At 37.6% G+C, this 17,791-nt stretch overlaps 1 protein-coding gene across 2 annotated transcripts in view; it reads right to left on the bottom strand.

Moving 5' to 3' along the window:
* Positions 1-17,791, bottom strand: part of GABRG2 (gamma-aminobutyric acid type A receptor subunit gamma2) — a 130,400-nt gene that overhangs the window by 96,970 nt on the left and 15,639 nt on the right. For both annotated transcript variants that reach the window (XM_019963686.2, XM_019963687.2), the window contains exons 2-4: positions 4,355-4,506; positions 2,480-2,547; positions 16-236 (exon numbers count right to left, since the gene is read on the bottom strand). In XM_019963686.2, coding sequence (XP_019819245.1) covers positions 16-236; positions 2,480-2,547; positions 4,355-4,506 — 441 coding nt within the window. The remainder of the gene's footprint in view (positions 1-15; positions 237-2,479; positions 2,548-4,354; positions 4,507-17,791) is intronic.

The following is a 17,791-nucleotide window of genomic DNA, read 5'->3' as shown; positions in this document are numbered from 1 at the left end:
TTTCCAAAAGAATACCTTAAAGTGTAGAGCACTCGACCATCATTCCAAATTCTCAGCATCCTATTAGGGGTGGTTATCCAGTGTGCGTCTGCCTTTTTGGAATTTCTGAAGAAAGTGTCTGGAATCCAGATTTTCCCCACCATGTTGCTATTCAGTCGGAGGACTTTAATGGTGCTGTTAAATTTCAGACGTCTGTCATACCATGTTTGGGCAAAAAATATATCAATTGTATATTCCTGTTTTAAACAAAAAGGTGAAATGGAACATCTTTAATATAGTAGGATTGTATTATAGGCCACTTGTTTGTATTTATCACTTACGATTTCATTGCCAATACCAAGCAAAGCTACTTTGGGTTTGAATGATCCAAAAGAAAGCAAAAGCTTGGCTAAGGAGACTCACCCATCTTTTGTAGACAAGTTAATACATTATGAACAAATAGACCTGTGTAAATGAATTCTGGCAAAAGATCATAGCCTTGATACACTTGTTTGCATTTGGTATTTATGGGGAAGAGTTTCTCATGTTATTTTTGGCCAGCTAATTCTTTGGTGTGGGGGCAATTTTGTGTATTTTAGGATGTTTACTAGCATTCTTAGCTTCTACCCACTAAGTGCAATAGCACCAACAAAAAATCCCACCCCCAAGTCGTGACAACCAAAACCATCTCCAGACATTGCCAGTTGTCTTTTGAGGAAATAGGTTCAAAAAGCCACTGCTACAGAGTAAAACAAAGTCCAGAACACTCAAAAACAGTTCTAAACTAGAGCTCTGGAGTTTAGGTCGCCTCGCAATAAATTGAGGCCACCAGAAGACCTAAGCAGTGTGAAGATAGAAAAGGGGAATACACCCTATACAAAAAAGACTTTGTGCCCTGTCTTGCAGGTGGCAAACACTCAGTGTAAGGTAACTAATTTTATTTTTTTACTATTACAATTGTCTTTTTTTCTAAACAAGAAGAAATGGACCAATTAAAAGATAATCTTTATTACTGTACTAATCTGTCACAAAACATATGCAAAAAGTGCTATGATGACACGTGACTCTGATGATTACCCTCATGTACATGATTGACTTTAATTAAAGAAAAGAAAGTTTGATGTGAATTAGACCTGGAGCCGTAACACCCAAGATCTGCTTGGCTGTCATATTTAGATTTTATTTAGTATTATTTTACAGCTCGATTTTAATCTGTATACACATGAGAAAATTAATGGAAAAAACCCTTAGTGTTCTTAGAGCATGACCCTAGCAGTCTTAGAATATGAGAGGTGAAGAATAGAAACTATCCACATTTCCTAATCTAATCCCCTTGACCCATCACCATTTATGATGAAGAATACACATCAAAAGAAAAAAAGAGAACACCAGAAACCACAGAGAGATTATTTCTTTGCCTAAGAAGCACAGCTTGTCAGGATCAGACTAGAACCTTCTTCCTTTGCCTGATTTCTGTTGTTCTGGATTGTATCCTTGCACTCCTGCCCTGTATCTCACTGGAACTGGCTGCATTTCCACTGGGGTAAGTCACACCACTCTGTTTACGATTTAATTCTATATTTGCAGTCCACAAGTAATGAAAGGGGAACCTGCTGTGCCAGTAGATAGGGCAACTCAAGAATTTCTGACCTACACTTTGGCCAACACAAACACATTTTAAAAGTCTTTAAACCATCATTTCATAAACTATGATCCTGGGACAGTAGTTCTGGGTACAAGTATTCCTGAAATCATAAGTTTTGTGTTAAAATAAACTACATGTACAGCTGATTCTTCTTAGATGCTCACAATCATCATCATAATTCTAAACAGTCTGAGAAACATGTTGCCATTTGTTTCATGGTTAAACAAGCAAACCTATTTGCATGGAGGGTGCAGGTGGTGGTACAGTTTTTTTAATCAGCCTCATTGAGAGCAATAAATGTTTCTCGTATCTGATTCAGCAGAGCGTCCTTATTGCTTATTTGGTAAATTGTGTTTTAAAGTTATACTATCACTAACATTACATCACATTGTTCTACTCTATTCTACTCTACCGTCTTCTGCTCCAAGTTAATTCGTTATTTCAGATTTTGATAGAAAACTTTATAAAAAAAATAAAGTTACATTTGTTGTTAAATCTAATGCACTATTTCTTCTCTGAGAAACAATTCTGATTTGAAATATAACCTCTCCACACCATGAATATTCTAAAACACAGTAAAGCACTATATTTTACTTTATAGTAAGCAGTACCTACCAAATAAGCAATGAGTGTTGAATTTTAAGATTATAGCATTTTACATAAGTTAATTTTATACACATGATCACATTTAATTTTTAATACAAATCATTAAAAATAATTATATTACAAGAGGGGAAAGAAAAGATATGAAAGGTTCTCTCTCTTCCAATTTTTTTGTAAGGATAGTCTTTGTTATTTCCATGATAACACACTACCTCTCTAGTTTGTTAATGAAATAAACAATTAGAAACTTACCATATTGATAGCATTCACTGGACCAATGCTATTCACATACATGTCTGTGTGAATTAATGTTGGTTTCACTGTAAAGAGAACCATAGAAATATATGCATATGAAGAAGCATAATGTTTTAACACTAGCCCTTGTTATTCTAGAAATATTTATTTTGCTACATTAGAAGTGATTTATTCACAACTAATGTGGAGTTAGTGACTAATTCACTACATTTAGCTATTTGCTTTCAAAGAAATATCTCCTTTTAAGCACATTAAGGCATTAACTAAGCATAGCAGTTTTGAAACTGATTTTCTTTTTAAGACTACATAAAAATGAATAAGTAAGAAAGTACTGCCCAGATTTTCTTCTTCCTTCTTCATATATCATGACTTTTATTATTTTTTTTCTTAAAGCTCTTGAATCGATTTGGGCATTGTAACCTGACATGCCCCATATAGAAAAATAAATAACTATTGTGTGACCTAGAGAATAAACTGCATTAGAAATATGAAGTAGACATAAAAAGCAACAAGTATTATGAATTGTTATTGAAATATTGCTCCCTGTTGATTCCTTTTATGACCACTTTATCCTCATTCACCTCTAGCCAACACAAAATCAATTTTCCTCAATGATTTAATGACTTCCGTGACTCATCAAATGAGAAAACCATATGGAAACCCAATACACACCTATTTGTCAAAGAGGACTGATAGTAAAAATCTTGTAGTATTACATCCATGGTCTAATGAATGCGCTCCATTTTCATTTAATGTTTAATGAACAAGGATTCATAACATCATTCTGGGCTTCAATTCAATAAGTACACCTCCCTCATCTTTATCCATTTTCCTTGAAGTGCCATGCTCTAATTCTCTGTGGGGGATTGGACTCTTCACCTATATCCTTGCCTTCACATTAGTGAGGCTGTTTCTCTGACTCTGAACTTTGAGCGTGACCATTTGATTCACACTGGTTAATAATATATGGGCAAAGGTGAGTGTGCTAGCTCTTATTCCAAGCATTAAGCTTTGCTGTTGCTGCTGCTGCTAAGTCGCTTCAGTCGTGTCCGACTCTTGGTGACCCCATGGACTGCAGCCCACCAGGCTCCTCCATCCATGGGATTTTCCAGGCAAGAGTACTGGAGTGGGGTGCCATTGCCTTCTCCAGCCTTAAGCCTTATGAGCTTCTATTTTTTTCTCTTATTCTTTGCTATCATCATGAGAAGGATACTCCTAGCTAGTCTGCTGGTCCCAGGAGGAGAAACGAGAGTAAAGCTTTCTTAAATGAGCAGCCTCAACCTGGCTGACCTTAGATTAGGCCACCCCCAGCAAAGCGGCAAATAAATGCTTATCACTCTATACCTCTGAGATTTTGTGCTTGTTACACAGCTATAGATAATCAGTATGTCCTTCCTTTCTTTTTTTAACTAATTTTTATTGGAGTACAGTTGATTTACAATGTTGTGTTAGTTTCTGCTGTACAACCAAGTTCATCAGTTATACATACAAATATATCCACTCGTTTTTAGATTCTATTCTCATTTAGGTCATTACAGATTGAGTAGAGATCCTTATGCTATACAGTAGGTGTGTACTTGTTTTTGGTGTTACTTCATAAAGAAGCTGTCACTTTTTTTTTTCTATAGTCTCTCAGTCTAGGAAATTTTAAATTACTATTTCTCAAGTTAGTTTGAATATCATCTTTCTTCATTTTGAACTTATCGATGCTCCATCTCCTCCCAGACTTGAATGCAGTTTATTCATTATTTTTACATTTAGTAAAAGTATCATTTATATCCTTCTGGTTATTGAAATAGGCTTATGCTTTGTTCTAATGTGGTAGGCCTCTTCGTTTGTATAAAACCCACATCACAAGAGGCTTTAACATACCTCCTATATCAGGTCGAAGCTTATTATCGTATCCTTCCAGGAGGTTGTTTAAGATGACTGTGACATCACCCTCCGGAACTTTTGGAGTCAAGACCCATGTTTTGTTAGAAGCATAATCTTCATAGTCATCATCAGATTTTTGTCTAGTGAGGCTAAGAAAAAAAAAATTGATCAAGAATCACATAGACTCCATCCAAGTTGACTTTTAGTCACAGACCTTTGGTGGAAAATGAGAAACGAAGTAGGGTGATGGGAGTGTGTTACAATGGATTGCAGGGAAATTCTCAGCCGAGGGTTAGTCTAGCTAATTAAACTTCACAGAGGTAGATTAAAATCTATTCAGGTGTACTCTTTGGTTTTACAGAATGCTCTGTCCTCCCATCTATAAATATACTACGCTCTACCAGTTATCTTTGCCTTTTCTTTTGTTGATGTTCTTCCTGTCCACCTGCCCAACTTCACAAAGCACTTATTAAGAAAAAAATCACAAGCATTTTGTTGAAAGCAATGCTTAAATGATCATAATCTAGTCTAGGCGTTCAGGCATAATGTCTACTTCTTTCTCCTTTGAGAAGTTAACTTGTTCCAACCTATTAATGAAATAAGAGGCTGATAATTAGATTCACTCCCACACACCACCAGACAAATCTCTTCCTCCTCAACTGAACTACTAAGGAGAGCGTCAGTCTTGCTGCATTTTCTTCCCCCGGGGTGTGTGTATGTGTACTTTTCTCCCCTCCCTTGCACTGGAAGCAAGGGTGGTTCATTTATCCTTGATTGCTAAGAACCTGGTACTATGAAGAAAGATGTAGCTGTAGACTTTAAAATACTCTTTATTGTAGTAAAAGTTCCTAAGCTGGAAATTCATACTAATGGTTAATGTATTATTTATATAATCATAGAAATCAAATGATCTATTTTGAATGATCAAAAAGTGACATAATATTCTGATTCAGTTTTTTATGCCAAAACCTGTCAGAAAACCCACAACTAAACCCGAAGCTAAGGCTGATTTTGGAAGGATATTGAAATTCCTATAGTTTGTCTCCTCCTTGCCCCAAACTCCATGCCCCTGCCCCCAGCACACACATACACATAAGGTGATCATAGTTTCCAGACCTAGTGGGAGTGCAAACCTTGCCATTTTCATTTTCATCAATACTCAGTAAATATTGGTTACTTTTGATGTTTATGGTGAAATTAAAAATTACAAAATACTTTCTCATACCGATCCTCATCTTCAGTTTATTTGCTTAAAGATATGGTAAGAGTGAATCTTGTCAGAAATCAAATCACTGTCACATTATCCTGAATATACATCATGTTCTTAAACCATGTATTATACTCAATTGTCAATATATATATATATATATATATATATATATACAGATATATATTTGTATGTATAGACAGATAGATGACTAAAGATGGTAAGTGAAAGCTGATTTTGTGATTAATTTTGTTTGAGAATGAGGATGGGAGATGAAGTTTTAAAAGTAATCACTGGCATGCATCAACTTAGTGAGTAATCTTTTTATCCCTTCAAAGCTTTACAAAAGGAAACATAAAAACTGAGTCACATACTCTCATGAAACCTAACATAGCCAATCTTAAATCTTGCACTTCAGTTAGCATAAGAAGTTAAACCAAATTTGAATTTCATAGATCACCCACAGAAGGTATGTGTGAGGGGCTGGACAAAGCTTCAGCCAGCACTCAAAACTACTTCAGTGCAGGCAGAGAGCAGCTGTCTGCTAGGAAAATTCCTCTTAAGCCTCAATTCATCATTTCTCTAGAGCACTGATGAACCCTGCGTAATAGAGTTCTAATCCTATGACCTGAATCTTACTAGTTTAAGAAGAAAAAAAAAAGTTATCTGATAAAGAAAATTTCAAATCCCCCTCATAACTCATTGAGAAAAGAATGTAGTTGACCCACTGGATGTTGGATGTCATCATTATGAAATTTTATCACTGTTTAATTTGTTCAGGCAAAAGTGCATTTTCTAAAGAATCTCAACCTCTTGCTTCCTTCCCCCTGAAGCTTCTCTCTCTCACTCCCTCTTTCCTCTCTGAAAAAATGTACCCTCTCAAAGTTTCTTCAAGGAAAGGAAATATATATTAAATAGCTATGTTTATTCACAGTACGTACTCATACTAGCAAATAAATAATCCAAGTATGATGGTGCCATGTTACCTTTATTACTATTTTCTGGAAAACCAGGAGGAAAAATACATTAAGTGAAAAGAAAAGGGATACTTCTTTAAAGGAATACTACTTTCTAGAATTTCACCTAGTAATTCTCTTGGAGTCATCATCTATTGGATGCCAAAATAGTAATCAAATAGATTATCTCAGGTGAAAGTGTCAGTGACAGATTTGGTCATAATTCAGGATGCCTACTTAGCCACAAAGAGGTAAAGTGGAGTAGAGAAATTAAGAGCATATACTCAGAAAGTACCAGGTTTGACTTCTGGCTTCATATCTTGCCTGTCACTTACTCTTTTATGACCTTGGGCAAATGATTTAATCTTGCTAAGCTTCACAAAGTTCTCATCTTTAAAATAGAGTTAATACTATTATTCTATCACATTTTTTGTGCAAGATAACACTTGCTTCCCTGGTGGCTTGGGCAGTAAAGAATCTGCCTGCATTGCAGGATACCCAGGTTCAATCCCTGGATTGGGAAGATCCCCTGGAGAAGGAAACGGTAACCCACTCCAGCATTCTTGACTGGAGAATCCCATGGACAGAGAGGCCTGGTGGGCTACAGTCCATGGAGTCTCAAAGAGTTGGATCTGACTGAGTGACTAACACTTTCAAGATAATGCTTATTAAGTGCTTAGGAGAGTACCTGACACATAGCCCTGAAAGTAGATTTATATAAAAAGCTTCAACCTCATAACTAAAACCTGAATCTTCAGACACCACTTCCAGGCTTTGATCTAATATGGGCTGAGAAGAACTAAAAACAGATGTTATCCAGGAAGAAAAATAATGAACCCCTACATTATAAATAAATGAAGTTTTTATTCTTTAGTGTGTTCCCAGCTGAGGTCTAAATTAACGGGGCTGATGAATAATCTGGGATTGTTTCCAGATTTGTTTAAAAAAAAAAAAGAAAAAAGAACCTCTCTCATTCAAAATTGGCTGTTTCTCCAGAATTCTCTGCTGTTAAGGTCACCTCACTTATAGATGGGAGCTCTAGTAATAATGACAATTAGATAAGGCATTCTGTGGTACTGTGAACTCCATGAAAACACCTGGGCAGAAATAGATTGATAATGATGCAAGAAAACTGATTAACAGTTGTGTGTGCTGAGAGCAAACTTGAACTTCTAGCTCAAGGCACCTACCTAAATGTAATGGCCTACGGAAATGATTATTTCTTCTTGTACCCTTTATAAACTGAATATAATCTTGCAGAGGAAAAGGACTGAAATTAACATTACTCTTACCATAATGAAAAACATTTTTTTTTTTGTAGTCTGAGTGATAAGTCCTAAAAGACAGTGCCAGAAAAGGTTGTGAAATTTTCATCTTTGAAAACTTTCAAAAAAAAAAAAAACCTGTTAGAAAGCCATCCAATCAAGAGCCTTGAACCAACAGCATGAGAATTTCCTGGGAAATTTCTAGAGATGGAGAACCCTGGGCCAACCTGGATTCCTGAATCAGAATCTTTATTTTAACAGATCTTCAAATGGTTCACATGCATATCAAAAGTTGACAATCTCAGTCACAGAGTGAACCTGGGGTGCTTACCCTTGTGTGTTTGTGTGTCTGTGTGTGTGTGTGTGTGTGTGTGTGGTGTGTTGAGGTAGGCCCTTTAAAAAAGCACAGATTTCCAACTTCCTACTTTAGCTTTTCCAACTGAAATTCTCTGGTATAAATTAGAATATTACTTTTAATTTTCACCTTTACAGTTACATGCATGATTTGAGTGTAATGAGTTTATATTTATAATGAGAAAAATCAATTTAAGAAAAAAGTGACAAAAAAATAAATAGTGAAGAGATGAAAGGTTGTTCTCAATTAGACAGTAGGTCTTAAATATCTGAATGTTGGTACTTATTTTGGATACTTGACACTGTGAAGATAATCATGAAGTTTATACACTTTTAAATTTTAATCCAAGTATTTCATATTTTCACAGATTCAATCAAGCTCTCAGTTTTGTAGGAAGAAAAATCTAGTCATTGTACTTGCTTAGGGCAGTATATCAGCACACATTTGGATGAGAAACAATAAAAACATTTGTTTTCTCACTTGGGTATCTTCACATCCATTGGTATTTGGCATCATAAATACAGGATATATATTTTTCTTTCTCTGCCTAAAATCTCTTCTCTCCACCTCCCAAAGTGCTACTGATCATAGCTTATTCCTTATAAGCTTTCAATTTTCAACACAAACATCACCTTCTCAGTATCAGTAGGGGTCATTCCTTACTGTTTCCTCTGCCTTTGTCACCCACCTGATCCTTCGTCTCTTCTCATCAGTCCTTCGACTGCTTCACAGCGTTTGTCACAATGGGTATTTACCGATTCGCATATTGTCTGTTTCCACTACTAAACTACAAATTCTGTGAGTGCATATGAAATTTACAATTAAAACTTATGAAAAGAATCATTTTTTTCTGACTAGTTTTCCTAAGATAAATAATACCAACAATGGCTATTGTTATGTATTCACCATGTTCTACACATAAACTTTAAGGACTTCACATACATTCTCCCACTTTGACCTCTAAAACCCTGATACTCCTATAAATATCTCCATTTTACAGATGAAGAAAAACACTGATATTTGCCAATAGTCGTTTAGTTTGCCAAAACCAAAATGTTTAACCATTATGCTGTGAGGATTTGAGAAAGGAAATGGGGCCAAAGAATCTGCGATTTTACACTTATCAGAAAGTAAGATCAACTAAAACAAACGGGTGTTCAAGCTCATTTTCCCTTAGGACAATAAATTCGCTTATGCCTGAGTTCAATAAGAATATGGCACCTTCAGCACAAAGTTAAGAACATTCAAATTTCATAAACTTGCCATTGCAGATACCAATGATTTGATCTTCTCACACTGAGGAATAAAAGTGGAGCTTGTAATTTAACTTAATGGATGTGATCAACTTACTCTCTAAGTTCTTTCATGACTTGGAAAGCAGTGCATGCTGCAGTGTTAAGGCATAAGTTTATTTCAAAGACCATCCTCCAGCTACTGCAAAAGGTGGACTTGGGTATAAAGTGTAGGAGCAGCTATGCTAAGTAAGTATATATCCTCAGGGGGTGGAGGGGACTTAGAATCTGATCATAGGAGGAGGAGACTTCATTCTGTACATCCCTGAAGGATAAGGGATTCTTGAGAAACACTGTGGTTTAGTGAGAAGGAGAACCGGGGCACAAGCTGCTGTTTCATATGCGGCCTTTAGTGGCCAATGGAATTCTGTATCTCCTAGGGAGGAGACGTAAGAACCTGTGCAGAACCTTTCAGGAAGGGTGCTCTATGCACAGGTGTGTATGTGAGTATATACATGCACAGAGGCTAGAGTAAGGGTAGGGGTATGTCTAAGGATCAATTCTGATGAATTGTTCTACTTACAGTGACGCGCCATTAGCTCATACCATGCTCAATATTTTTTTCAATTTTTTTAAAAATTTTATTTTATTTTTAAACTTTACATAATTGTATTAGTTTTGCCAAATATCAAAATGAATCCATCACAGGTATACATCCTGAACCCCCATCCTGAACCCTTCTCCCTCCTCCCTCCCCATACCATCCCTCTGGGTCGTCCCAGTGCACTAGCCCCAAGCATCCAGTATCATGCATTGAACCTGGACTGGCATCTCGTTTCATACATGATATTTTACATGTTTCAATGCCATTCTCCAAAATCTTCCCACCCTCTCCCTCTCCCACAGAGTCCATAAGACTGTTCTATACATCAGTGTCTCTTTTGCTGTCTCGTACACAGGGTTATTGTTATCATCTTTCTAAATTCCATATATATGCATTAGTATACTGTATTGGTGTTTTTCCTTCTGGCTTACTTCACTCTGTATAATAGGCTCCAGTTTCATCCACCTCATTAGAACTGATTCAAATGAATTCTTTTTAATGGCTGAGTAATACTCCATTGTGTATATGTACCATAGCTTTCTTATCCATTCATCTGCTGATGGACATCTAGGTTGCTTCCATGTCCTGGCTATTATAAACAGTGCTGCGATGAACATTGGGGTACACGTGTTCTGGTTTCCTCAGTGTGTATGCCCAGCAGTGGGATTGCTGGATCATAAGGCAGTTCTATTTCCAGTTTTTTAAGGAATCTCCACACTGTTCTCCATAGTGGCTGTACTAGTTTGCATTCCCACCAACAGTGTAAGAGGGTTCCCTTTTCTCCACACCCTCTCCAACATTTATTATTTGTAGACTTTTGGATTGCAGCCATTCTGACTGGTGTGAAATGGTACCTCATAGTGGTCTTGTAATTAGGTCAGACGGAGGAGCCTGGTAAGGCTGCAGTCCATGGGGTCGCTAAGAGTCAGGCACAACTGAGAGACTTCACTTTCATTCACTTTCATGCATTGGAGAAGGAAATGGCAACCCACTCCAGTATTCTTGCCTGGAGAATCCCAGGGATGGGGAAGCCTGGTGGGCTGCCGTCTATGGGGTCGCACAGAGTCGGACACGACTGAAGCAACTTAGCAGCAGCAGCAGCTGTTGGTAAATGTGTTTATTTGACTAAGTCAACTATCAGATGTGTATATTCCAATGTAAAATTGCAAGCTGTTTATTAACAATTGCTGAAGACCTATATCAAATAAATGACTGAGGGGTTTTATTAGCAAAGATGAATTTTATTGCAAGTATCAGAATATTTGGGCTTCCCAGGTGACTCAGTGGTAAAGAATCCATCTGCCAAGCAGGAGATGCAGGCTCAATCCCTGGGCCAGGGAGATACCCAGGAGAAGGAAATGGCAACCCACTCCAGTAGTCTTGTCTGGGAAATTTCATGGACAGAAGAGCCTGATGGGCTGAAGTCCATGGGGTCACAAAGAGTTGTAAACAACTTAGTGACTAAATAGCAAACAGCATCAGAATATTCAGACTAAATTGGGAGGGATATATAATTTTAAACCTAGTGTAGTATAAGCTTCCTGATGCTTCAATTCAGCTTCTCATCTATGTATTTAACAACTTGGATTCTTTCTATATTGTCCTTCTGTACTCCATGGTATCAGCTTCAACCCAAAGATGGCTTAACTGTATGATCAGAACTGAAATGAAACTCGCTCAGTCATGTCCGACTGTTTGTGACCCCATTGACTATACAGTCCATGAAATTCTCCAGGCCAAAATACTGGAGTGGGTAGCTGTTCCCTTCTCCAGGGGATCTTCCCAACCCAGGGATCGAACCCAGGTCTCCCGCATTGCAGGCGGATTCTTTACCAGCTGAGCCACAAGGAAAGCCTGTATGATCAGAAGATGCTAACAAAAACTTTCCTCTATGCATTCTTATGTACATCCATGAAAAGAGATAAACTCTTCTAGATATTTAGTTTTCTAAAAGTCCCTAGAAGTTCTCATTTTGTGAATCACTAGCCTGAATACATATGAATTTATACATAAGAAACCAAATCTATAGCTAAAGGATGGGACTATGTTCATTATTTTGGTGTAATTATATATCCTTCCACTAGTATCAAAGATGAAATCGTCATCCCCAATGACATATGGACTTCAGAAACCAAATGAAAATTGGGATATTTAAGATAAGGACAGAAAATATGGAGAAGACAACCATAGCACTCACTAGGAACAGAAGGTGTAAACAGAAAAAAAGAGTCCATGTCAGGTCATATTCTAGGCTTATTATTAAAGTCCATTTTCTTTGGGCTAGCCCCCTCACTGTGATTTGCTGTTGCTGCTGTTGTTTATTTGTTAAATTAAAGTGAGAGAATATGGACCATCTAGGACTCATGCACAGCTGAAAGGAAAACATTGTGGCATTATCTGCTAATGATGAACACATATGTATCCTATTGCTGAGAAAGTTTATTACTATATTTAATCCAAAAAGAAATGCATAATGTATCTGGTACAAGAATAGATAAGAATGTTCATAGTTGCATTATTGATAATAGAAATTCATATAACAAATAGTAGAATGCACAAATAAAATATGGCATATTTACATAGTGAAGTGTTATACAATACAAATTAGTGAACTACTGCTATGTGCAGCAAAACAAATCTGAAAAATTTAGTAGTCTCACAAGCACACCAAAACCATAACTCTCTGCAGAACAACCATGGCTGAAAAAGACTGGAAACTATCATGGTGCTTTTCAGGTCTACTACATCCTTCTACTTTTCTGTATTTTCATTCTATTCATTTTTGAGGGTCTTATATTGAAACTCCAACTAAAACTTTTAACTTATCTATTTAAAAAATAAGTACTATAATGGAACTATCTGTAACTTTGTTCTGTATTTTCCAAGTCTCGTGTAAACGTATTATTATACTATCATAATTTAAAAAATAAACAGAAAAAAAAGACTAGATCCTACCAGAAAAGATCTTCTCCAACTGAAGACATAAAGAAAGAACTACAGTGAGATGGGTAGGAGGGGTGGACTCACAATATAATCAAATCCACAAAGTGGAAAATAATTGTATTGGAGAGATTCTTCCACAGGAGTGAGAGTTATGAGCCCCAGGTCAGGTTCCACAACCCGGTGTTCTAGTAGGTGGAAGACAAGCCCAACAGAGCATGTGGCTTTGAAGGCCAGCAGGGCTTAACTGCAGGAGCCTCACAGGACTTCCCTGGTGGCTCAGATGGTAAAGCGTCTGCCCGCAATGCGGGAGACCAGGGTTTAATCCCTGGGTCAGGAAGATCCCCTGGAGAAGGAAATGGCAACCCATTCCAGCACTCTTGCCTGGAAAATTCCATGGACTGAGGAGCCTGGTAGGCTATAGTCCATGGGGTCGCAAAGAGTTGGACACGACTGAGTGACTTCACTTCACTTCACTAAGGACTAAGGAAAACAAGAGTTCACTCTAACGGTGCACACAAAAACCTCATGCACACTGGAACCCAAGGGCAAGATCAGTAATTTGTTAGGAGCATGGGCCAGACCTAACCTGGTCTTGGAAAGTCTCCTGGTATGAGCTATGGCTCACTTTGGGGACATAGAGGCTGGCATCAGATGTATTGCAGAAACACAGCAGCTGCCGTATCGACTCATTAGGACCAAGATCTGGCCCTACCCGGAAGCCTATGGGTGCCAGTACTGGGATGCCCCAGGCCAAACAACTAACAGGGCAGGAGCATGGCCCCACCCATCAGCAGACAGGCTGCCTAAAGTCTAAATAGCCCAGCAGCATCTGAACAAAGCTGGGCTTGACAACCAACCAGACTCGGGACCAACTAAGCCTACCAGACCATCCACACAGTCAGATGCCACAGCAGAAGGACCCAAGCAGACCTCTTAGGGGAAACTCCTAAAGTGTATAGCTTGGGTGACCACGGGGACTGCTCTGCTGGGACTCACAGGATTTCTCCAAGGCTAAGAAACTGAACTATTCTACCACAGAAATAAAAATATAAACAGCAACTTAGACAAAATGAGGCATCAGATGAAGGAACAGGATAAAACCCCAGAAAAACTAAGTGAAATGGAGACAGGCATTCTATTGGAGAAAGAGTAAAGAAAAATGATCTGAAGATGATCAAAGAATTCAGAAGAATGGATACAGAGAATGGGAAGTTATAAGTTTTTAACAAAGAGAAAATATGAAGAAAAACTAAAGAGATGAAGACTACAATAACTAAAATGAAAAATACACTAGAAGGAAAAACAATATTCTCATGTTCTTGCTTGTGTACACTTTGCCGCAAATAGGAAGCCGTCTTCAAAACCTGAATTATTTGGACAAAACTCATCCTGTACACTATACACCAATGCAGAATTTTTTGAAGGCAGTTAGCTGAAGTGGAGTTCCAAGTATGTTGCTCTTATGCAGTAAAAATTTTTCTACACGGTGGCAGAACTTAGACACTATACTTGCATTGTTATTGGACTGTGACCACATGGTGACAAATGAGGCCACTGCAACTTTGGGGGCCACTCTCCCTCACTCTAGAAACACACGTGAAGTTTGCCTTTTTTGCTATTTTCTGACTACTGACATCCAAGACCAATTTTAACCACAGAAGATAGCAAACTATAAAGTTAATATCAGAGAAGAATATAATTATTTACCCTCAAAAAATAGTTCAAGAAGGAAATACTCTGAATTTCTTCATTTATATGATGACTGTCATTCACTAGGAATGTGAAATGTCCAGCCTAGACTGAATGTCTGATACTGAATACAGACCAATTGTTCTTATTCTGGCAGCATGTTAAAATTACCCAGAGGGCTTAAAAAAATAACAGTGCTGAAAGCTTACCGCTTAAGATACTAATTTAATTAGACTAGGATGAGATGGCAGCAATGATATTCACTAACTCTAAGGTGCAGCCTGGATGAAGAGCTACTGCAAGTGTGTGACAGAGCTACATGGACTTCCTTTTCTAAATAAACAGCATGTTGGTAACTGCTCTCAAGCAAGTCAAATAAATGTCACTTACTACAGTGTTTCAAGGTATACTGCAAATTCAAATTAGCATCATTTTGAATCAAGATCCTATGTCTTACTAAGATCACTTTATATCAGTGTTTCCCAAAGTCTGAGCCACTAGCTGCTAGTACCCAAAGCCGTTTTAAGTGTCATTTATGCACAGCGTTAAATGATACTGAAATCTATAATTAGAAAGTTTTCCTCATTTCAGACTAGCTCATCCAATCATATTAAAGATAAGTCTCAGTTTATCTGTAATGTGTCTTTATCCACATTCTGCAATTCGCTAACCTACTTTCTCAAGAGGAGTACCAGCAAGCTTTACACCTCTGGTAGACAATAACGTATGATGAAAACTTGATAACATTGTTGTGGCTTCACTGTATTTACTTTATGGTTTTCTTCTATTATGAAAAATGAAACTTATTTTTGGGTTTAATACTTTTATTAAGTTTATTAAATAAACTAGTTAGATTTAAGGGCTTCCTGATGGCTTGGGCTTCCCTCATTGCTCATATGGTAAAGCATCCACCTGCAATGTGGGAGACATGGGTTTGATTCCTGGGTTGGGAAGATCCCCTGGATGAGGGCATGGCAACCCACTCCAGTGTTCTTGCCTGGAGAATTCCATGGACAGAGGAGCCTGGTGGACTACAGTCCATGGGGTTGCAAGAGGAGGACATGAATTAGTGACTAAGCACAAGGACAAGCTAGATTTAAAAGACATTGATTTATGAAAAATAGTAAGCAAAAACATAACCTAGTGTCACTGAAATGTGGCAAGAAGGTGGGGGAATTTGGGAAATAATGTCTTGTGAGTTTAGATTTCTCTATCCTTCAGTTAATCAGCCTGTATTTGAGAATCTTTTGTGCAAAGTACCATTGCAGATGGAAAGATGTGCAAAGCACAATGCTGATATCAAAACACATCTCATCTATTTTGGGAGACAAATACCTGAACAGCTAGGGGAAAAAATGCAACACTTAAATCACAGTGCAAGGCAATAACAGAAACATTGTCACATGGTAGAATGTGGCTGATCTCTGTCTACCAGCACTTCCAACTTGATATGAAGGTTATTTCTATCAACATGCACCTGTAATCAGTTCCACATCTCCCTTTCTATGATAAGAGTAATATTTTTCTCTAGAGCATAAAACATTTGGGGGAACTGATAAAACATCTATTTCTGTTTTATTGACTATACCATAGCCTTTGACTGTGTGGATCCCAATAAACTGTGTAAAATTCTGAAATAAATGGGAATACCAGACCACCTGACCTGCCTCTTGAAAAATCTGTATGCAGGTCAGGAAGCAACAGTTAGAACTGGGCATGGAACAACAGACTGGTTCCAAATAGGAAAAGGAGTACATCAAGGCTGTATATCATCACCCTGCTTATTTAACTTATATGCAGAGTACGTCATGAGAAACGCTGGGCTGGAGGAAGCCCAAGCTGGAATCAAGATTGCCGGGAGAAATATCAATAAGCTCAGATATGCAGATGACACCACCCTTATGGCAGAAAGTGAGGAAGAACTAAAGAGGTTCTTGATGAAAGTGACAGAGGAGAGTGAAAAAGTTGGCTTAAAGTTCAACATTCAGAAAACAAAGATCATGGCACCTAGTCCCATCACTTCATAGCAAATAGATAGAGAAACAGTGGAAACAGTGGCAGACTTTATTTTGGGGGGCTCAAAAATCACTGCAGATGGTGACTGCAGCCATGAAATAAAAAGACAGTTAACTCCTTGGAAGGAAAGTTATGACCAACCTAGACAGCATATTAAAAAGCAGAGACATTACTTTGCCAACAAAGGTCCATCTAGTCAAGACTATGGTTTTTCCAGTGGTCATGTATGGATGTGAGAGTTGGATTATAAAGAAAGCTTATACAATATTTTAAAGTAATTAGCCTCCAATTAAAATAAATAAATTTATATTTAAAAAAAAGAAAGAAAGAAAGCTGAGCACCGAAGAATTGATGCTTTTGAACTGTGGTGTTGGAGAATACTCTTGAGAGTCCCTTGGACTACAAGGAGATCCAACCAGTCCATCCTAAAGGAGATCAGTCCTGGGTGTTCATTGAAATAACTGATGTTGAAGCTGAAACTCCAATACTTTGGCCACCTGATGCAAAGAGCTGACTCATTTGAAAAGACCCTGATGCTGTGAAAGATTGAAGGAGAGAGGAGAAAGGGAAGACAGAGGATGAGATGGTTGAATGGCATCACCTACTGAATTGACATGAGTTTGAGTAAACTCTGGGAGTTGGTAATGGACAGGGAGGCCTGGCGTGCTGCAGTTCATGGGGTTGCAAAGAGTCGGCCATGCCTGAGCAACTGAACTGAAAAACTTTTGCTTCCTCTTCTAGAAAAATAGAAGGTAATAAACATGAACATTCAAAGTTGTCCTCTTACTTACAAGGGGGCAACAAGTGGATAGAACTAATATGTGTTTTCTCATGGTCCCAGAACAAGAGGTCAAACAGTTCTAAAATAGTATACAGGTCCTGGAGAACCAGTTTATAAAAAGGAAGTCTGGTTATGCATCCATTATCAAATGTATTCAGATATGTATTCAAATATACTTTAGATGTATGGACAATTTATATTGCTATAGTTTGTGTTATTCTGTCGTAGCAAGAAATGAAATATTATCCTCATTTTGTTAATATACAGATGTTTCTAACTAGGAGCAAATTTGTTTAGGGGACTGACTGAATTTTCATTTTTACATGGAAATTTTACCAATATGTATACATCCTAGTGACCATGAGTCTGGGAATTTTTCTTTAGAG

The sequence above is a fragment of the Bos indicus genome, chromosome 7, assembly GCF_029378745.1.
Source record: "Bos indicus isolate NIAB-ARS_2022 breed Sahiwal x Tharparkar chromosome 7, NIAB-ARS_B.indTharparkar_mat_pri_1.0, whole genome shotgun sequence".
Taxonomy (NCBI): domain Eukaryota; kingdom Metazoa; phylum Chordata; class Mammalia; order Artiodactyla; family Bovidae; genus Bos; species Bos indicus.
Note: the sequence above shows the minus strand (reverse complement) of the source record. Positions and strands in the feature narration are given on the sequence as shown.